The following is a 22,488-nucleotide window of genomic DNA, read 5'->3' on the forward strand; positions in this document are numbered from 1 at the left end:
TAGTCGGAGCCCTTTTTGTGACAAGCGACATTAATTTTCTTGCAATTCTGGAAGAAAGAAATCGGATATCTATTTCTAATTGCTAGTGCTTAGGAATATGATACATGCGTAAGGCAGGAGAGATTGATTAGACTCATTATGACATGAAAGGAAAATGTCAGCCTGCAAAAATAAGCAAGAGAGTTGTTGCATTTTTTATTACACTTTCGCCTTGGGTTCCGTGTAACTGGAAAAGGAACGCGCACAAAAGAAAAAACTCCACCAAAAACCCCTGAAAAACAGAGCAGCAGAGGGGAAAAAATCTTCATTATTGGGGAAAAATTGAGTGCCAGGAGATTGAAGAGTATGACTTGCTTGAGTAATTGCTTGCAAATAAATATATGGAGGGGGAAAAAAGAAGGATTAATGCGTATTGTGGCTCGAAATCACAGAGAGGCTGGGTACATGCAGGAGATGGGCCCTCGCGGTGCTGTGCCAGGGAGGTGTGGGCCAGTGGAGGGCTGGTGAGCTCTGTGCCATCACACGGGGACTTCGAGAGGAGCTTTTAAGGGCCAGGGGATGGAAGATAGGCATTATATTAGCATTAAAGGCCAAGCACCTGAAGCTTAAAACAAGCTTAAAACCCAGCTTTTTGGACCGAGATCAAGAACGAAACATTTTGGCTGAGGAACTTGTGAGGACGGAGGTGTCAGGAGCACTTAGGTGCTGCCACAGCTCTCTGCAGGGCAGGGAAGGGCCGGATGACCTCTTGGAGTTCCCTCCAGCCCGATTTTCTACGATTCTTAAAAAAAAATGAGGTTACAACGCTTGTTAGCTGTGCAAATTGCTGCAGAGAAGCTGCTTCCAGCAGCCCCCATGTGCTTTACGGCTGTTTTCCTGCCTTCAGTCAACGCACTCGGGTGGGAGCAGCGTGCCGGCTGCGCTCCTGCAGGTCTCCAGCATCACGCTGCTGCACCTGAAGGTCAGCCGAGGCCGCTGCCCTTCCTGCCAGCACTCCTGCAGATGTAAGTCCCCAGGGACCCGTGATATTAATAATTGTGCTCGCTCCATCGGCGAGGCAGATAAGCCGAGGAAGATTAATTGAGTTTGGGAGACTGGCTCCAGCTCGTGCCAGCGGAGGGTCTAACCTTACGTTATTTACAGTAGATCTTCATCTAGTTGTGTAATCTCGGTGTGAAAACTTGGAGTTTCTGCAACGCGTGGCTCTCCTCCAAGCAGCCCTGTGCTCCTCAATCCTTGGTACCCAAGCTAAGCTTCAGGTAAAGTGGCCTCCATTTAAGAGAGCAGGTGCTTTGCTGTATTAAAAAACAAACACAAAACCATCCTGCCCATACAAAAGCAAGAAAAAAAGCCTCCTAAATAAACCCCACACCTAGACTTTAAGAATATCAACTCTGGAAACAGAGCAGCGTAAAACGCTGCCTTCAGACTTTCCACCTATTTCATCCTGGGAACTCTCTGTGCCAATATATTCTTAAACAAGTGCTGAGGGAATGGCAGTGAAAACGTCTCAAGTATTTCCACGCAGCCCCGTTTTGGTCGCATTTATGCTGCAACTCATCTTTGTTGAAAAACATCTCGGGGCCAGATTTATCCCCGGAGTGATTTGCCTTGATTTTAATAGCGTTGCAGGAAGGGTGATTTTGGCTCGTGCTTTAATTTCTAGCACAGGAAATATGTATAGCTGCAGCCCGTCTTTGCCCAGGGTATGGTACACGAGGGGAAAACAAGCTGGAGTCTATCAGTACTTTGTTAATTTAATTATAACAACAGATGCAGCATTTAATCTGTTTGACTTTGCTATTGAGTTACCGAATCCTACTCGAAGAATATTTTTATTTTCCCCAGCTCCAGCACTCGGCAATAAGCCTCACAGCTTCTTGAAATGTTAAGCAGCTTTGCAACTTCCTCCCACTCTCTCTCTCTCTCTCTCTCTCTCCCCACATCAATAATCGAGTATTTTAGCTGATAGCACTTTGTTTTGAAACCAGGTGATGTAAATCTGGCTTCCTTTCTGCTCGTGCCAACACCTATTTCCTCCTTTATTCACAGAAAGAAAAATGCCACAGAAGAAACCTTCTTCCTCCTTTCCTCTGTTTTCATTTTTTTTCCCTCCTTTTAAGCTAGAAAACACTGAAGTTAATCCCAAAACGGAGCTCGCTGCGCCACAGTTTTGGCACTTCTGTGCTCAGTGGCATTCGGTATGCGTTCAGGAAGGCCCTTCTCTCCGAGGCGGTCCTCCAGCTGAAAACCAGCACAGTAAAACGAGTATAAAGTGCTCCTCGTGTTCAGCGGGCTGGACAGAACAGAAATATTTCCATCGGTATTTCCAGCCGTGCAGTTCCTGCTGCCTGCAGACAGACATCTCTGCCTGCTGGCTCATCGGGATGGGGCAATGGGACATTTTCAGCTGCTGGCAGTAGGTGCCCACGTTTTTTTTTAAGGGAAGGCTGCCCTCAGGGGCTGGCAGAGGCGCGAGGGTCCAGGAGGGCCCCTTCTTGTTGCTTTCAGCACCTCTCAGCGTGGAGCAGCTTTTGGCAATCAGTACAAATGCTCTGGAAACCACGGTTCTGCGATCTTGAGATAAGTGGGGCGAGTCACTTCCTGGAGGTGCTGTCTTTTCTCTTTGCTTCTACAGGAGTGTAGATTGGCACAGAGCAGCACAGAAGCACCAGCTTAGCCCGGGTATTCTGTCCTTTCGTCGGTGGGGGATGAAGTGAGTCACAGGCGATGACTTTTCCGGGGTGTTTTTACCCCCACCTTCTATGCCCTGCACCCAGTGTTTGACTGACCCCCTCTGTGCTAGGAGCTGAGCGTTTTGTAGGATCACAGAATATCCCGAGCTGGATGGGACCACAAGGATCACCAAGTCCAACTCCTGGCTCCACACAGGAGCACCCAAAAACCACCCCATGTGTCTGTGAGCGTTGCCCAAGCACTCCTTGAACTCCAGCAGGCTTGGGGCTGTGCCCACTGCCCTGGGGAGCCTGTCCCAGTGCCCGACCACCTCTGGATGCAGAACCTTTCCCTAATCCCCAGCCTGACCCTACAATGTCCCCGCTTCTGGCCAGGTGTGGGTCTAGGAAGGAGCAGCGAGCACGTCCTGTTACTGGTGGTACTGGGGAGCTCAGCACCACTGAAGCCATGGCACAGCTCTTTGGGATTCTGCGTAAAGGACTGAAAAAATGGTTTTCACCATTCTTACTGCCTGGTAATTTAACGTAGTGATTGATGAGGTGCTCGGGCTCCTTGCTGGATTTCAGATGAAGAAAAACTAGATGTGTTCCACTCGGTGACCTCTCCTTCCCCTCTATTCGAACAGTTTGTTTTCCAGGCATGAAAGCCCTTTCCTCTCTCCTCTTTTCCCAATCATGGGGACTTTCCACGGTTGCATAAAGGTTTAATTACCTTCCTGCACGGGGATGAAGGGGATTTTGTCACCCATGTGTGGCAGGTGGGAAGGGTTCTTCCTCGCTTCGGCTTCCTCCTTAATGCAGCAGATCGCAGGAGCACATCGCTCTGGGGCTTCAGGTGACTCCTTCAGCCTGACAAGCAACTGCTAGCTGCAGCCGTGTTGTTATCTAGGTAATTAATCCACAAGGCATTGGGGACAATGCGCTGAATAATACAGGAAATGATTAAACTGAATAATTTCCACGGTTTTCTGGTAGAGAGTGCGAGAAGCTGGGAATTGCTGGCATGCTGGAGGTACGATGGGAAGCAGTGACAAGCCGGATTTATTCGGTGTTGTTGTAATTTATGAAATTTGGGGTGGAATTTCTCACTATTGGGATATCTGTTAAAGGCACTTTCCCCACTACTACTAAATATCAGGTCTGGGAGTCTGCCCAGGCTCCCTAAACTCCCCGAAACCCCCCTGGGGGAAGGTGAGCGTCTCAGGGAGCTGAATGACAGCGCTGATATTTGATATTAGCACTCAGCATAGCTGCTTTGGTTTGCCCTCTGGATAACCATGCTAATGCCCTAAGGAGCTTGCTTTCCTATTTTAGCTACAGCAGTTGAAGGCCTAAAGGTAGGTGACATGAATGCTCCTATAAATATGGATAGTTTTAATCAAGCCTTTGTTTATGGTCGGGTAATATCATAACGGTGTAAACGAGAGAGAGTGGGGTGCATAAAAGGTGCTGGGCAAGACGGTGACAAGTGATTGATGCCTTCAATTTTTAGCTGAGGTCGGGAGTGAGATTAATGGAAGGTGGCTGCACCACACCGAGCCATCGGAAGTATTTCTTGCCCTGATGGAAAGCAGGGGAGAGTGAGACGTGAGGATTTGCAGGAAATTCCCGTTGCCTTGGTCTTGCACGTGTCGGCCTTATTCATTTAGCATGCTGTCCCCTCCTGGCAGGCAAAACATGTGGTGGAGTAACGCAGCTGTCCCACGGCAGATTTTTTGGGGAAGGGATTTTATTTCCTTTAAAATGGACGACAGCACCCTCTGGCCACGGAAATAACCCTCAGCTGAGATTAAGGGATTCTGAAAGGTCGCATGAATCTCTTTTCCCTGATAAGAGCCTGTGCTCCAGCCTCTACAAACTTCTCATTTTTGGCCGTGTGGGACACAGCTAGCAAATGTGCTCAGCTCCCTGGCAGTGGGGCTGGGACTTCTGGTGGTGGACACATGCTCTAGTAAACCCGCTGCTGCTGACTTTCAAAATTCATCCATTTCCTCCAGACTTCTAACAGTCCTACTGTCATTTTTATCACTCCGTGAATTTATCTACGAACACTGTTCTCCTTTTTTTTCAGAGGTAGTGTTCATGTTGAGTAGAAGCTGTAGGAAAGCCCCGAGCGCAGTAGGACGTGAATGAAAATTAATTTGCAGTCCCACACTTCCGTCTCAAAATGCGGACTGCTGGAGAGCCACAGAGGTTTTTTGTTTGTTCTGCAGGCCCTGAGGTGCAGGTGGGGTCAGGTGAGGGGGAAATGGCTCTTGAAAGATCGGTGCTGAGCCTGGAACAGGGGGGTTATCACCAAGTGATGCCGTGTGCGTGGGCTGTGCTGGCAGGGGGAGGTTTGGGGGTGAAGGTGTCAACTGACATTTTTTTTTCACTGGGAAATCTGAACTGAACAGTTAATTAAAACATGAGTGGGAATATATAATCTAATATACAATAATAATCATTCCAATCAGCCTTTTGTAACCCCTTCCTTGTCCCTGAATAAATCACCAAAGATGAAGGAGCTGGAATATTACATTTCTTTCCCGATGATATTGTTGGTAGAGAAATTTTGTTTTCCCACCTACACTTCCTAATCTGATCTCTGCCATTACAGGAATCCTGCTCTTTTCCTACAACTCGTACTGCTTTGTCTGCCGTGTTGAAATAGCACCATTCCCCGTGGTAGCTGGTCGTGTTTATGCTGGCACAGCTGTTCCCGGTGTGGAATAACTTTGATAGTGCTACAAGTAGACCCGTGTGCTGATTTTGGTTCCCGTGTTGCACAATCCCAGCTCTTTGTTCCAGGGGTTTTGCTTCCTTGCAGGGCCTGGGCGCAGCACCAGCTGCTGGCCGTGATAAGGTTTCTCAGATCTGGGACTGGAGCAAGCTGTCATCTGCGGTAAGAGATCTTTAAGACATGTCGGGTTGAGCTACACCCAGTTCAAACCACGTCTGCTGTGTTCAAACATTTCCCAGTTGGGTTTAGTGCAGGCAGTGCCTGTCACGTCGCCCTTGGCAGCCCAGGTGAGACAAGAAGAAGAAGAATTAAAGACAGACGCGTGCAGGGGAAGGCTCCTGGGTGACTTCAGGTAGCCTGTTTGCTTTCATAGCTAATGCATTGCAAAACTGTTGGGGGATCCTTTGCTGTCTGGCAGTAAACATGCTGTTTTTTTTGTGTGTTTCTTCACTTTTTTTCTGATACCTTTGTTTGGATTGATATTAAAACGGGTGGGACAGCATCCCCTGTGCAAACAGGCTGCTGGGTTAAATAGAGGGGGTAGGAGTTCTGTGCATGCAGCATCGCATATCTAGGAGATAAGGAATGAGAAATACAATAAATTAAGGCTGACTTCATAGCATTCGCTCCCAGGATGGTTATTAACATTCCTGTGATGAAATGGGACTTAACTGTGGCAAACGTTAACAGGAATCTTAGACGCTACCGTAGAAAGTAAACTTGTATTGATGTAGTGTCTGAAGATGCAAAATTTGCACCCTGCTGAGCCCTGAGATTGCTGAAGAGTGCATGCTGTTCTGAAGAGGACAGATTTTGATAAATGAGTCTCTGTCTTATTACTGACATGCTTGAGAAGAAAGTGCTGTATTCACCAGTGGGGTAGGAAAGCCCTCGGGCTCCTAGCTCTGATTCTTGCCTTTCCCTGTGGCCCTTCATCCTGGAGATGTTTCTGAGAGCGTATTTACTAGTGCAGCGTAGAAAAAAACATGTCTTTTATGTGACTGTGGTTGTTGCTTAAATGGTAAATCAATAGACACATAACGACAACAGCAACAAAGAAAATTAAAAAGAAAAAGCCAGAGACTGCTAATAACTCGGGAAGGAAGAAATTCGTAAAAATAGACACGGAGTGAAAATGTCAACACTGGTCCTTTGGGCACAGGAGCCATAAATCCCTGGCATTTCTTTTGCAGCACCGAGAAAACCTTCACAGCCCGTGTGTTGCTAACTCTAATCTCTTTCTTTAACTTCTCAGCTTATTTTAAACATCATCAGTTTCGTTTTCTAAACGCCATTCAGCGCGTTACCTACTTGGATTATGCCTTTCGATTCTAAAACAAGCATTTGTTCCAGCATAAAAAAAGAAAAAAGACTGCTTAGCATGAAACGGCTCCAAAACTTTTGACAAAATGCTGCCTATAATAGAACAAAGCATAGCATTGTCCTAATTTATGATGTTTCTTCCTGCTCCGCTCACCCAAAAAAGCCTGTTTTGTGCTCTCAGCATTTGGTATCCGACATGTCTTGTGCTGACAGCCTCAGCCTGTTCCAGCTGAATTTGGGCCCAAGCGGCTCGCTCGGCATCACGAATCCAATTCTTGGTGGAGCTGAGAATAGAGCCTCTCTCCTCTGTCGTAGCTCGGTCCCTCGCTGTAATTACGGGGCAGCTTTCCTTCGGAGCGACGGAGCTGCTGCTGCGACCAAGCCCATTGTAATGAACAGGTCCCACTTTATTTTCCCCTTGCTCAGCGATTCTTTTGCGCTTTTAAAACGCGTTTCCTCAGTGAAACTTGGTAAAAATAATGATTGCCTAATCTAACAAAAAATAATCTTAAAAAAAAAGGAAATGTTAAATTTCCGCTTTAGCAATATTTGTTAAGCAAGCAGGTTGAGAAAGGGATGATGTTGTAAGGAAATGGGCAAGCTAAGGTAGGTGTAGGAGCTTGAGCAACCTGGGTTAAAGTGTTCACCCCCATTTTACCCCCATTTACGGGACTAGTAACAGGTCAAGGATTTACAGTAAAGTAAAAAAGCTTCCACCTCCCTTTACTGATAAAATAATGCTGCATTTTTAGACCTCCATTCTTGTAGAGAAGCACAACTCAGCCTTGAGAAGAGAAGACTGAGGAGGGATCTTATCAATGTGTACAAATACCTGAGGTGTGGGAGACAGAGGGATTTGGCCAACCTCTTTTCAGTGCTCTGTGGGGACAGGACAAGGGGCAATGGCCACAAAATGGAGCCCAGGCAGTTCGGCACCAACACGTGAAAGAACTTCTTCACGGTGAGGGTGACGGAGCACTGGGACAGGCTGCCCAGGGAGGTTGTGGGGTCTCCTTCTCTGGAGATATTCAAGGCCCGTCTGGACGCCTACCTGGGCAGCCTGCTGTAGGGAACCTGCTTTGGCAGGGGGGTTGGACCCGATGGTCTCTGGAGGTCCCTTCCAACCCCTTCAATTCTGTGATTCTGTGAACTCCAGAGACCAAGAACCCTCCAGGTGCCTCCCCCCGATGTGACCAAGCACGATGTGTTCACTGAAGTGCTCTGAGTATTTACCAGTGACTGTTGCAGTCTCTTCTGCTTCCAAAACAGAGGCATGTGTTTAAAAAAACATAGTCATATAGGCTTGGTGGAATCTTAATTGCAGCTTTTTTCTGTTTGTGTTTTATAAAAGCCCTTTTAGCTATTGAGGGAGAGCAGGAAGAGGACTGCAGAAACACTCCTTGACTCTTCTTCCTTTGTTCTCCAAATATCTCAGACAGTAAGGTGACATCCTGCTGGGGACACCGTCTGGTGACATTTTTAAGGAATCCTACCATGCAGGAGGGCATTCCTAAGGAATCCTATTGCCAGCATGTAGTTTGCTGGCCTGAAAGTTTCCCTCTTGGTTGTAGGCCCAGCGTGTGCTGCGAGCCCAAGTCCTGCGTTCAACAGGGGAACAAAGACTGGCTTTTGCATTTTTTATTTTTATTTTATTTTCTCACACGAGCAAGAAGAGGCAGGAAGACGCCCATTTTCTGTTCCTTTATCAGACAGTTGTGAGCTAGCGTGTGACTTGGGAATGCAGGGGGGTTGTTTTGACAGTTCACTGGAGATCCTCGCAGTGCCTCTTAGGGCTACTGAGGTTTTTTGGTTGCATTTTGCTCCGTTTACGTACCTGGGAGCTCTCCCAGTTCAGGTTTCAGCCCAGTTCCATTCCACTAGCACGTGAAGCAAGCGAGCATCCTCTTGAAACCCCCCGGGAAGGATGTGAGGGGCAGAGCTGAAGGATGTCCTGAGGCTGGTGGCACGCCTGGCCCCTTCCTTCATGGTGCTGGGGGACGGCAGCCCGGGACTCCCCTCAGGTGGTCTGTCAAGCAGCAAGGTAACAACAATTGTAGGAAATTCCTCTCCTGCCCAGAGCTCTCAAGCTCAACAAACAATCCCTTCACGGAGAGACTGGGGTCATCCCTCTGGTTGCTTATTTTCCTCCATTAACCCTTTGGAATTGGTGGAGCAGTTCCTTTCGGGAGGGATTAGGGAGCGATGGTTTCTTTCTCCCTTCCCGAACCTCCTCAGGCCTTTCTAAGGAACTGAAAAAGGCATTAATGTTCGAGAAACCGTCCTAGAAACAGTCCTGCATCACCATACCAGAGTATGAGCTGAAATCTCACCTGCATATTGCTGAGCTGGTGCGACTGCTTTGGGTTTAGATGTTGACATTTTGGGTTCTTCATTCGAGCGAGGCTAAAGGCCAAAGCCTCTCAGTTCGGTGCGGAGCACGTCCGTGTGCTGCTCGGATGGGGGCATGCTGCGTTGGAAAGCAACGCCCTGCCTCTGTCCTTGCCCTGGCTGCATCCCAGCTGATGCTCAGCCCTGCCCCGCTGTCAGAGCTTCCTGATTTATGGGCTTGCATTGGAAGCTGCTGATTGTAGCTGCTCATAAAGACCGTGTAAAAAGGCACCGGCTTTGATAGACGTGACCAAGTGTCAACATTTATCTTTATTTCGTTTACAATCCTTGTTTTCTCCCAAGTTCTTGTTTTCCAGGCCTCTCACTCCTGCCGTCAAAGGGTGAAAAGGTGATGCTCCAATAAACGCCCCGTGGCATGTCATGTTCTCTGCGGGTCTCCTGTTAATCACCCCTGCAGTTTAATAACTTCACGTGTATCTAACTTGGCTGTCCTAAAGCCGTATGATGTGTGCCTTGGCTCCCGCATCAGACATTTTCCAAGGGCTTGTTCTGACTGACATACATTCTTCCACCCACTGTTTCCCTGTAAATCCATTAGGGAATGATGGTACCTTGGGTTAAGGTCACGCGCAGGGTGTGAAGCAGCCTACTCTTTAATTTCTCGCTCTGCTTCCCTGTAGGGAGATCAGGTCATGAGTTTTACTGCTCTCCTTTTGGCCTTTTCTTTTCAGGTCTTTTCTTCCTTGCCTTTGTAGTGGTGCCCTTTCTGACCGAGTCACAGCGAAGAGCCTCATACCCAAAAAACATCTCTGAGAGCTGAGAGCAGACAGAAACAGGTCTGGGCAAGGAAGGGTGTCTCGTTGTGGACACACTGCAGACTGGAATGTGGATGTAGTTGCCAGAGCCAAGACTCCCTTGCAGAGGTGAAGGCTTTAGTTCTTTCCTGTGAGTAAGCTGGGAGTGTATGAGCTTGGGGAAACGAGATGTGTAAAGAAAGTGTTCCTTTTTGTTTCCTTTTCTCTGTTTCTAAGAAAGGATATTCCTTGCATTAAGCAAGCGAAGCTGTATGCCATTTGGAGCTGCTTGCCAGCACACGGAGAAGAACTTGGAAAAAGCAATTTCACTAGTGCACATCCTCTTTATTAATTTATTTCTTTTAGCTAGGGAAGGGGTTTCTTCCTAGAAAATGAAGGGAACTGGAGTGGTTGAGCTGGCAGGCAATCAATTCATATCTGCCTGATCTGAAGAAGTACTTAGGCTTTGCATAAGTACCTGTGGATACGCTTGGGGAACTGGCACGCTGCGGTGGGCTGTGTGTTTTTCATTATGTCAGTTTTTAAAAAATTTGGTGAAAACAGCCCAATTTTCTGGGCAGTAGAATTTCTTCTCAGCTGTCATTCGGAAGTGGCGTGGGGCTGTTATTAACGAGGGGAGGCGTGACAGCCCAGCACATCGTGCCGGGCAGGATGCTGCTGTGCCCCCAGGACCAGCACGTGGCACGCAGCGAGGTCTGGAGGTGCACCAACCCCATGACACTTCAACAGGCAAGACCTGGAGCTTTACAGCTTTAACTGAAGCAGCATGTGAAAGGCTTAGCTCACACGGTCTCGTCCTCGCTGCTGTTCCCACTTCATGCATAACTACCTGATTAATGCGGAGATTTTCATTTTCAGCTTCCATTTCATATGCTTATTAATTGCATCCATAGATTTACAATTTGTAAGACTAGAAGAGATAATTATGATCTTGTAATTTGCTCTCTCCATGCAATCGAACTGCTTCTGACTTCTTAGCACAAGTCTTTCAGTAACTTGAGCATTTGATTTCCCTCCACGTGTGCCTTCTTTTCGGGCTGAGTTGTCTAGTCCCCATCTCCTGTCACTGAAATGCATCAAACCATCATCGGGCGTGTTGCTTGTAGGATAATCACAGCTGATCTTAATCTTCCCATTTTTTAAACCGAGCGGACTGAGCTCGTTTGGCTGTGTCAATACACAGCGTGTTCTCCAGTTCTTAGATGTTGTTGCTCTTCCGCATCCTTTTTCACATCCTATTTGTTTTGCACATAGCAAAGCTGTGCTTGCTGTGCCGGTCATGTGTACAGGGGTGCCAAGCAACCTGCCTTCTCTTTTATATACCTATTTTTATATATATATCAAATAGTATTTTGCCTTTCAGCTGTCCTGTGCTTTGGTTTGGGTAAATATTTACCAGGTCTCTTGGTCATCCTCACTGTTCTCATCCTCATGGCATCCAGAAGAGGATTTCCCTCTCGGCAGCATGACCCACGTTCCTGTGCTCCTGGCCCTTGCTTGGCCTCCCTGAGACGTGCATTGCTCCCTCACCTCGCACACCAGATCGTGGAGCACATAGCACAAAAAAAATGCAGAAACAACCACCGCCAGCACGTTGCTCTCCTGTGTGGAAGAATCTTGCTGAAATCTTGTGACCTAGATCTGAAGAGCATTCAGGATTCACCGGTCTCCTTTTGGCACCCCATGTCAGGTGTTTGAAGTGTTTCCGCCCTCTGTATTAATAAGCTGCTGCTGGCTGCTCTGTTTTATTTTATTTTTTTTTCTTTTTTTTTTTTTTCTTCCAGACCAGAAATACCTCTCCTTAGTGTTAAACCGTTCTATAACAGGGGAATGACTGGCCTGTAAAGCTGCTGTACTCGCAAACGGAATATCTTAAAAGTAAGATAGACCTTCTGCAAAAAGCTGTGAGATTTTTGTGTATTTGCCCAGAAGTTCAACAGCTTTGTACAAAAACATGGATTTTAGGCCCTCTCTCCCCCCCTGCCTTCTCTGTGGCAATGGCTTCTGTTCCTGTCTGTAGGAAGTCCTTTACCACTGGGTGACACTGTTTGATAGTTCTTAACATTTGCAACAGCAAAGTCCTGAAGAAACTGTCCTCTGGCTCTTTGGACTTCTGATTTTGAATCAATACTTCGTTTTCATATGAAATCCTGTGTTTTAATTTAGCTAAACTTCATTCAACCAAATCTGACCCGGTCTTAAATGTGGTGCTCCAGACTGACTGATGCGCTGTGGCTGCAGGGAGTGTGAACTGATCTTACTTGCCTTTTGAAACTTGTATTTTCTTGGAAAAAAAAATGGGTCATTTCAGAATTGCATCTGTGTTACTGTTGACCTGCGTGTGGGTAAATTGCTGGCTGCCTTTTGGGGTGAATCGAGCTGCCAACTATGCAGTGGAGTTTGTTTCCTAGGAGGCGTAATTTCAGTGACCTACTTCTGGACATCGTGTTTACTGCGGTGTGCAGCCACTACCTGTGCAGCGTGCTGGGTGTGTGTGTGTTCAGCTGCATGCCTCTACTGGTGATGATTTATCCCTGCCAGGTGGATGACAGAGCTGGAAGGGAGGCGTGTGCGTGGCGTGCTGTGGAATGAGGCCATGCAGCAAGGCGGGAGGTGCAGGACATGCAGCACCTTTTCCTGGCCATCAGAACAGCTCTCCACATCCCCACGGAATCCAGGGATTTCAGTCATCACAGGGACCTTGGTTATAAATCGGTATGGAGAATAGAAATCCTTGATAAACAGGCAGGGCTTTGGGGGACTGGAAGGGATACATGGTGCACAGTGTGCTTTATTTGCTGTTAATCCACGGTGTGCTGGTGGGTTGGGCGTGGACTGGCATTTAGGGGAAATGGGTGCCCCTCATAGCCTGCTAGGCTTTATCCTGTGTCTTTCTGCCCCTCCTGCACGCTGTTAAAAATCAGATGCTAAGTGGTTTCACAGGGGAAGTCCCTGTCTGAGTGTTGTCTATCTGGCAAAAAGGGGAGGGCGAACAAGTCAAAGTTTCCTTCTTCCCTCCCTGTGCTCTCCCAGCCACCTGTGTCTGCAGATCTGTGAGAGCCACTTCCTTCTCCGGCCTCTAATTGCGCAGCTTCCTTGGTACCTCTCCAGCCTTTTAACTGAGCAGGAGAAGAAACACACCCATGCAGGGCTGCTGGTGCGTTCATTCAGCTGCTTTCAAAGCTGCTGACAGAGAGCTTCATCGCAGAGCTTGCAGCTGTAGGGAGAATTCTCCTGGATCACCGTAAATTCCCATCCGTTGGTTTGTGTGAGTTCAGCAGAAGGTGAAATTAGCCTTAACGTTGTTTGTCTCTCTTTCTGCATCTCTTTTGGTGGACTGGAGACCGAGAGAGACGGGCGACTCTGCATTAACAGCAGCGCTCTTTGTCCCTCAGCCTCGGTGGGGCTGTGGCTGTCCCCTCAGCACCCAAACTTGGCTGAACTTCGGAGCACGGGACCAGAGACTGCTGGTGGGGTCAAACCTAGTGAGAGCCACAGGCAGGGCTTTGCGTTGAGAGAGCTGTGACAGCATGGGGCACTGCCCCAGATCTTGTGCTCTTTCCTTTCCTGTCTCGGTGACACCACAAACATCTTTAATTGGCCTCCACGTTTGTCATCCAGTGGATGTTTTCGCTGTGAGCTGTTGACATTGCATTCTCAGTAGATCACAAGGGAAGCAAATGAATGTTAACTGGATGTCCTCGAGGTCTGGAGTGCCGCAGTTCATTTTCATATCCTCTAAAGCGACGATAGGAATCGTTTCAGTGGCCGGTGAGCCCTGCTTTTCTCCGTGTTCTTGCCATCGCTGAGATTGCTTTGGGCCGCCCTGGTCGAGTGAGCAGGAGCAGCAGCAGAAGTCTTTGTGGTCTCTCAGTCTTTTGGCAGCCGTGTAAGTAAATAAATAAACTGTTCAGTGCTGATACCATCACCTTGCTCCCTAGGTTTGAGGCTGGAGCCCGGCTGACCCTGCTCACTGCCATTCTAATCAAGCAAATGCTCGGAGATAATGTGATTGTGTTTATGTGGGCCTAATTGCAATGTCATCCATTAGGCTCCAACTTTTTTTTTTTATGAGGAACGCTGCTGTAAGACCTGCCATCAGACTGCAGTGAATTAAAGGAGGAGGGTAAAAAGTACTTTTAACAAATTAACCATTTCTCTCTGTGTTTAACAGCAGAAGAGAGAAGTTGGGTGAGTTCAGAGAGTCCATGAACCTCTCAGTGTGAGGAAGGTGCTCCTAGTTAAAGTGTTCTGGCATCGTATGGACGAAAGAAATTCAGGCTTGCTGCTTCATTTGGTCTGCTGGAGTCTGGAGATTTTAAAGTGCATGGTAAAGAGCAGCGAGGTTGGTCTTGCAAGGAGCTCACGGTGGTTACTACAATTCTTCTCTTGTAGAGGAGAGAGCTGGGGTGTGAGGGTGAAATAACGTGCCCAGGATCAGGAAGGCAAGGCCAGAGCCAGAAACAAGAGCAGCCAGAGGATTAAAAAGTCTGCCAGCCTTCATTTGTCGGCAGGATGGTAACGCAGCAAGTGACGGGCAGCAGGAGGATGTGAAATGAGTGATCCCTGTGGCGCAGTGGGTGCCCGCAGCCCTTTATGTGTGCAGTTTTGCAGCAGGTTCATGCACTCTCTGGATCCAGAAGCAAATTTTTTGCTACTGGAAGGCAGCAGCCTGTTTGAGCAAACCATGAAGGGCTGGGAGGAATTGAAACCTCCAGCCCACCCTGCCTGTCCTTCTCTCTCCCCCAGGGGCAGGCTGTGCTCGTGCCCTGCCTCAACCCAAACCTCTCCAGCCCTTTCACCCGCCAAAAAACAACCTGTTGGGACAGCGGCTGGCTTCAGCATCCTGCCAGGAAAGAATGTTTTGCATTCTGTTTTCAGCAGCTCTCACTTTGAATTAAAGGCTGAGCCGTGGGAAGTTATTAATGATGTCGGTAATCACGGATTAATCAAGTAAATCTCTCCAGTCAAGTGCCTCTCGCTGCACCGAGAGCGTGGAGATGAAGATGATAGTGGCGGTGAGCTTTCATGTCCAAACAGTGCTGAGGAGGTGACCGGGAAGCGCAGCGTGGATCGCAGCAGCCCTTTTCCTTTCCACCCAGGGCAGAGCTCGCTGTGCTGGAGCAGAGAAATGCCCAAAACATTTTATTTCAATTCCTCTCAAAATCAGAAGGGGGGGAGAGTAAAAACCCTGTTTCTTCCCAATGAATGCCTTTGGGTTGCTTGTAACAAACCGCAAGGCTACGCAGGAGCTTAAAGATCTAAAAATGTAAGCCTTAAAAAATGGTGTTTGATGGCTGGCCGTACAGCGCGGAGCAGATGTTCAGGCTTCTTCAGGACTAAAATCTTTCTTCGGGAGGTATTCTGTGTGTGAGCTAACGCTTCTGTGGAAGATATTAATTCCAGGCTTTATTAAGACAAAAAGGAAATGACATGAATTTAGCTTTAATGTAATTTTTGGATCCTGTTATTTTGATGTTCGCCTGTATGCTTAGGCATTTATTTATCTGCTTTTTGAGGGGCCTCAAGCCTACCTCTGCTTGCACAGCTGGAAATAATTGTGGGAACCGTTGGAAGGGTGAAAATGCCACATATAAGTATAATAATAGAAATACATGGTGTCTCCCAGGGATTTTTATATTCAGATTCCAGATGTGGAGGGCGATTTCTGGGATGAGGAATACCAGAGAGCAAATAAATGCGATTCCCTGAATGCCACATAAACACTGGGGTTTTCTTGGTATGGGCTCGCATCTCGTCGTGAAGCCATACGAGCTCTGCTGTAGCAAAAGCTCTGGCAGCTGCAGGAACCTTAACCCGCTGTTGTTCAGGGCTGCTCTGGATCTGCTAAAAATTCTGGGGGCTGTCTGCGGCTCTGCATGCGTCTTGCAGCGTTGCTGTCACTTTGGGATTTTTGCTGAAAAAAAAAAACACAAAAAACTCTTTAGGTAGAATAAAAAATGAAGAACATCAGAAGCTGATGTGCTTGTTGGAGATGTTCCTCCATGTGGAATTTGCATTCTTCTGGCACACCGTGGCTCTTTGCATTCTTTCAGTATTACCAATTTGAAGGGTCTCTGCTGCTCTCACCGAGCTTACTTGCAATTATTTCATGTATTTTCTTTGGAAAGCAAGTATTTGGTGGCTTATTCCTGGCTTTCCATGGTGAAGGTGTCACTATGGTTCTTCTTCATTGCTCTGAAAGCATCTTGGCATCTGAAAACATTACATTTCTATCTGGAAGATCCTTCAGGTGATTTTTATATGGGGGCATTTTCTTTGCCTGGTGGGATATTGAAGTAGTTTTGTGGTTCTGTTTGAGGATTCAAAATTCCAAAATCCAAAAAAAAATCAAAATTCAGAATCCAGGATCCCCAGTTAATTCTTTCTGGATTAAAAAAAAAAATAAAAAAAATCCTCATCTCCAAGAAGGCAGGGACAAAGCCTGAGTGAGTTACTCAGGCAGGACGAGACGCTGCAGGTGGATGCTTTTGTGCTGCTTGTGCAGCCACAGCTGATTCAGAACACGCACCGAGGAAGCGCCTGCCAAATCAGCGGGTGTATGAAACTGGAAACAAGCTCAGCTAAAACAGACCCGGATCCACATCTCCGTCCTCGTGCGCTGGAGTAAGCAGTGAGTCACCGAAATGGGTTGTGCCTTCGCAGTCGATGTGTAGATGAGTGGAAGGAGCCTCAAGCTAAGGCTTGCAGAAGGTGTGAGGGGATTCACCCAGTGGGAGCCAGGTGCCCTATTTTGCTGGCTTCATTTGGAAATCCTAGCTGAAATCAGTTCCAGCCCAATCACACGTGGAAAGCATCCCCAGTCCTCCAGGGAGCTTTATTCATTCACGTTTGCTGCTAGGAGAGTTCACGTTATGTTGGGAAACTGCGGTTCCTGACCTCAGAGCTGAGTACATGCTTTTAAAAATAGGGATGGGACAGAAGAAAGGAGAAGAAATAGGCTTCATTTTAAGCCACTGCCAAAACCAGATCTACATGCTGCAAAATATGACATCAGGCTTTCTGAGAAATGATTGAATCCAATTGTTTTTTGGGGGCTCGTGTTGGAAGAGCAGTACGTTGTCCAGGACAGTTGTGGGTGATTCTGTTTTCCATCTAAGGAAAGGGAAGGCTCGTCTGAAAGAAGCAGCAGGTCATCTGGTGTGCTTTTATGGAGAATCGTGGATGATGAATGCCTGCTGGAAGAGTCACAGGTCCTTCAGTGCAAGAGAAGTGAGAGGGGAACACAGGGAAACCAAAGGTTATATCCAAAACAAGCCTGCACTCTGAATCCCCAAGCTGTTTTACTTGGGAAAAACCTGATGTGAACACCAAGGAAATATGAACTGCTGCATCCTTATAAAAAAAAAAAAATGAAATAAAGTGTATACAGCATTGGTGATGGATACACTTGTACATGCTTGTTCATGGCATGGAGCTAGGTGATGTACATTGAGACGTAGGCTGTGTTTTGGGTGTTTTTTTTGGCTTTTTTCATATGACATGCAATTAGGATTGGAGACAGTTCATTGAGGGCCACCGCATTGGGCTGGAGCAGCTGAGGGTGCTGGGCTTGCTCAGGGGGCAGCCTTGGGGACCTAACATTTAGACCTAAATTAGTTTTGATAGAAATCTTCCAAGTTTCTTCAGGCATGAATTTTCCAATGATTCTGGATATTTGGCCTTTGTGCAGGTAGGTGCTTGCTTGTCATCTGTTGCTTAAAAGTGCTGTGACTTGGTGTTTACGTTTTCCGTGCTAGGACAGGAAAATGCCAGATTGGGAAATGATGTAAGTCATCAGGGTTTTATTGGCTTCAGATCAGTGGACTTCTGTAGACTTTCGCTGGGTGAAACATGGCCGTAAGACACATCCAACTTTTTCTCCCCGACCACTCTGCTCAGAAACTCCCAGCCCCCATCCCAGCACTGGCAAATTTGGCAATTTTCACCTGGACACTTTTGCTTAGTTTGGTACTGCTCAGGGCTAACCGACACGAGGTATTTTCTCATAGCTGGCGTGAGACTGATGGCAGAAAATGAGTGTTTATATGGCTTTGATGAGCATTCGTGGTATTTGATATAGTCACTATTTAAAACATCTTTTGGATCTTAGCATTGCTGATACAAAAATGTTTCATCTGGTGGACTTAATAAAATCAGTAGGGCTCTCTGCATGCTTAACCTCAAGTATTTCTGGTTCTCAGGATGGAAGGAATCTGTGCATCCAATCAAGGGATGAAGGTTTTCAAAGATAACCTTACGGAATTGCCATCTGTTTTAAAGGATGTTTGCTCTGAGCACCTTCACTTACTACAGACAAAATCTATGTAGAAAAGCATAAATGTTATCAGTGGAGAATGCTGCCTTGATGTGTTTTAAGACATCTTTTAAAGGCCTTTCAGTGGAGATTTACCATAGTTCTTCTCTTCCCTCTGTTTTGCAGATACTGTGAGTAAGGACACCGAACCCAAAGATCCGTATCCCACTCCAAGAAAGATTATGGCTGAACCAGACTACATAGATGATGACAATCCTGAATTAATTAGACCTCAGAAATTAATTAATCCTGTGAAGTCATCCCGGAATCATCAAGATCTCCATAGAGAGCTGCTTATGAACCAGAAAAGGTAAAAGCCTAAAACGCATGTGTGCCATCCCTTGACCCCAAAAGCACAGCTTGAGGTTTAGTTTCATCAAAATGACACATTTTACCCAAAACCTAGCAGGTGCATTTTGTTGATTGAAATCTTGTAGAAGAAAAGACTGATTCTCAGCCATGGTATTTGCTTGAATTTTAATAAATAGGTCTGGTCCTTCTTTCTGTGATAATTTTACCTTCTTTTCTTTTTTTAATTGTTAATTTAAATTAACAATTGAAGTGTTAATTTTATTTTCAAACACCTTTGCTATCACTGTAATGTAGGATCATTATTTTCAGTGTAAAAGCTTTGCCCATGTTGCCCCCTGATTGTTTCCTGTTGTACAATCAGTGGTGCCTACACCAGCTCCAGGTGGGGTATTTGCAAACTCACAGCCAAACCTGTGTAGACCAAAAAAATCCAAAAAATGGTAGAATTTCTTACACAGCTGTGTAAGAAAGCTGTAGGCTGCCCCACTGTTTTATCTAGGTGTTGATCCAACTGTAGGCCTTCCATGTTTGGTCCACCACCAGACTGCGTAGAGGATATTGAACACAAGATCAGCTGTTGATAGGTGAAGCCCTGTAAAAGCTTCTTGTAAAATACTTTTCACTTTGTTTTTATGAATACTCCCTAAGGGTTGGTTTCATGAGGAAGCAGTTCAGTTCTCCCCTATCGTATTTTTTATTTCAGGCACTGTAATTTGTCCTGAACTCTAAACTTTATCAGGTATTTGACAAAATTCAGTTGTTGAACATTTGATGTTGATCATCAAATCTGCGTGTTTTCACCATTCCCAGTACACCCTGAATTGATGGGGCCACTTTTTAGTCAAAGAAATCCTAAATTTTGTTTCATATGAAGTTGTTCTCTGGTTACTTGATCTTTCTTACAATGCAGCGTGGTAGTCGGGGGTCTGCTCTGCTGCCGCACAAGTGTCTCTTTGTATATTATGCAAATTGTGCTTCCTCCTTTCCGGGGTGGGATGCACAGCTGTTGCATTATATATTGCTTTTGAAGAAGTAAAGAGCTGGAACTTGATTTCATCAACTTCTGAGACACAGGGACTCGGCCTCGAGGTAGCTGAGGGTTTGTTATTAAATCTCTCCAACAATGGAGGACTCATTTGAAAAAGATACTACGAGAACAAGCACCTGACTACACAAAGGAGAGAAAAAAAACCTCCAGGCCTGTGAGACTCCTCCATTTAAACAAACAAAAACAAACAGAAACAAACATCTATGTAAATGAGTGATATGGCCAAGATACTAATTGTTATCTTGGTGTCAAAAGCATAATCCTGCATGGCCATCCTAGCAGGAATAAGGGAAGATTTGGTGTCTTCCTGCCTATTCTGGCAGATGAATTAGAATTTACAATTCAGGAATCTGATTTATGAATCCATTAATAGCATACATAATTTGAGTCCTAATCTAGACCTTGGAACTCATGTTCCTTGGGCAGTTACATCCAGTGGAAGAGTAGATCATTTAATGACCATTTTCACGTCTCTTCCGATAATTCCAATGGTCCAGGGGATTACGGCTGTTGCTTTGGCTACTCCAGGACAGCTGGATTTTTGTGTTTGTCAGAAAAGTCTCATTCTGAAAACATCTCTTTTTTTCCCATCTGCTATGGTGGTATTTTGAGAGGAAAAAAGGTATTTTTTTCTATTTTTTTCTAATAGCAAAATCCTCACAAATGCTAAGCTTTGATACTTAATTCTAAATGAACAGCATTTCTTTAGTGTTGAAGTAGAAATGTTTTACAGAGTATCAACTGAATTGGAAGAAAGTGGCCTAAATAGGTGTTAGTCCTATTTTTTTTGTTAACGGGATTAAACTTCAAAGTCAGTTCCTAGCACCACGAAGTTTATAGGCATGGAAAGAAAGAAAGGTGTAAAGTTCCCCAAATTACAACCTTGCTCTGAATGATGTGGAGGCTTCACTAAATTAAGTCTGTGCTGTTGTCTTTTTTTTTCCTTTTAAAGTGTAGGAAAGTATAAAGCACTTGAAAACTGTGGAGTTTGTTTTCTTCTAGAAGAATATCCTATTACACCGAACAGTTGTGCTGCCCTCAGTATCTGCTCTTCTTTTATTGTGATGGTGGTGAGCTGCAGCTGTTAATTTGAGACTTGTATTTATTGGTGCAGAAATGCAATACTTTTTTGAGGGTTTCGCCAGCAGAAAAAAAATGATATTCTTGAAAAGAGGGTTAGGCTTCTGTGCTTTATGCCATGCATTTTTTAATGGTAGAAGGCATTTCCCCATGCCAACATACCTTCTTCATGCCTACTATAAGCAGTGTCTGTTGGACCTTGAGCTGATGTAGTTCTTTACTAATCATTATTTACCAGAAGTGGTAGATGTTTTGGAGATGCGAAGATCAAGGTAGTGGTAACTCAAGGCATAGGTCACTCATGTTAATTATTTTTACTTATTAAGACACGGCCTTAGCTCTGCAGACTGGTCTCTTGCAGGGACATTAACCCCATCAGCTCTAACGCGTGGTATAGCACAGTTTGCTTACTCTAGACTAAACTTTTAGGATTTTTTTTGACAGAAAAATCATAAAGAGGTGATTCAAGACTCCCAGTTAATCCAGTAGCAGCCTATTTGTTGCTTGTCCCTTCTAAATATGGGAGTGAAAGCAAGTTCAGATATTTTTTACAGATCTGACTGCCGATCCCATTTGATCAGGCTGAGGGTTCTTCTGCTGGTGTTTATCATAGCTAGAGCACATCTAAATCAGGAAAAAGTCATCTTACTTAGCAGCTTGCATCTGCTTCGTGGCTATCTTTATTGCCAGTCAGCAGCCTGGAAGTTCCCATTGATCCAGCTCTCACTTACCCAGCAGTAATAATAACGGCAAAAATCAAATTGCTCCAACTTTTCTCTACCTGACTTATTTTAATTATATTTTAGCCATTACAAATTAGCACGGAACATAAAATATTAACACAATCCTGTAGCTTCTGTTGCGTTTGGGGAATGAGATATTAGGAGAAATATGGAGCAGCATTTGGTGTTGCTAAATATTTGATTTTGCTGCCAGGAGATGTACAGTGATAGAGTGGCACATAATATATGGAGTTGGTCAGAGATGGCACCATAAAATGGTATTTGAATACATTATTAAACACGCAGTCAGATACACGTGTTACGGAAGAATTAGGCACCCACATATTAAGTAGGGAAGGGGTATAAATACTGTTTTTTGAAAGCTTATGCAGATTATTGAATTTCTTGATTAAACTTAATGCCAGATGTATTCAGATAATAATCGTCACAGGGAAGATGACAAGAACAGGCATGGGTTGGGTCTTTTTGTAGTAGTTGGCTTGGAAAATATTTTGTGCTGAAGGGACTCGAAGCGTTCAGTTGCTGTACTAGCTGAAATCTTGTGAGAGGAAGGATCCTCCGTCCTTTGTCTGGTCTCCAAGGTGACCGCAACTTGTTTTTTTTATTTGGGGTTTTTGTTGTCTTAGCCTCTTTCTGTGTGATTTTCAGTGTAGCCTGGGAGCTCTCACTGTTCTCAACGGAAATAACTTGGCAGCCAGGCATGCCTAAAGCTCTCGTATTTCCAAGGAAAGACAGAATTCATGATTTCCAGGAAAAATGTGACAAAATCCAGAGGGACACCGTGTTTTAGTTCTGCCCATGTGGTCTTCTCTGCACATAGTACCCTGTGTAGGACTGTCTGAACACAATCTGAATTATCAGCTGTCAAGGGAAGTGTTTTTTTTAATCCTTGCTGTTGTTCCCTCCAAAATCTGTTTCCAGCCCTGCTAGTGTCTTGATTTTTGATGTTTTTTTAATCTGTTTTTCTGGAATGGGGAGAGCAGAACGAAGACTGACTATGAAAGCCATGGCAGTGAATTATCCCGGAGAAATACTAGCATGCATGTTGCAGGGAAATATTCTCAGTAATAACATGGCTTAAAT

General features: G+C 45.6%; 1 protein-coding gene across 3 annotated transcripts in view; it reads left to right on the forward strand.

Moving 5' to 3' along the window:
• The window catches only part of FAM107B (family with sequence similarity 107 member B), a 54,550-nt gene that overhangs the window by 26,554 nt on the left and 5,508 nt on the right, over positions 1–22,488 (forward strand). For all 3 annotated transcript variants that reach the window (XM_082751538.1, XM_082751539.1, XM_082751540.1), the window contains exon 2: positions 18,349–18,532. In XM_082751538.1, coding sequence (XP_082607664.1) covers positions 18,405–18,532 — 128 coding nt within the window. In that variant the 5' untranslated portion in view covers positions 18,349–18,404. The remainder of the gene's footprint in view (positions 1–18,348; positions 18,533–22,488) is intronic.

The sequence above is a fragment of the Aythya marila genome (assembly GCF_965140915.1).
Source record: "Aythya marila genome assembly, chromosome: 1".
Lineage (NCBI taxonomy): Eukaryota > Metazoa > Chordata > Aves > Anseriformes > Anatidae > Aythya > Aythya marila.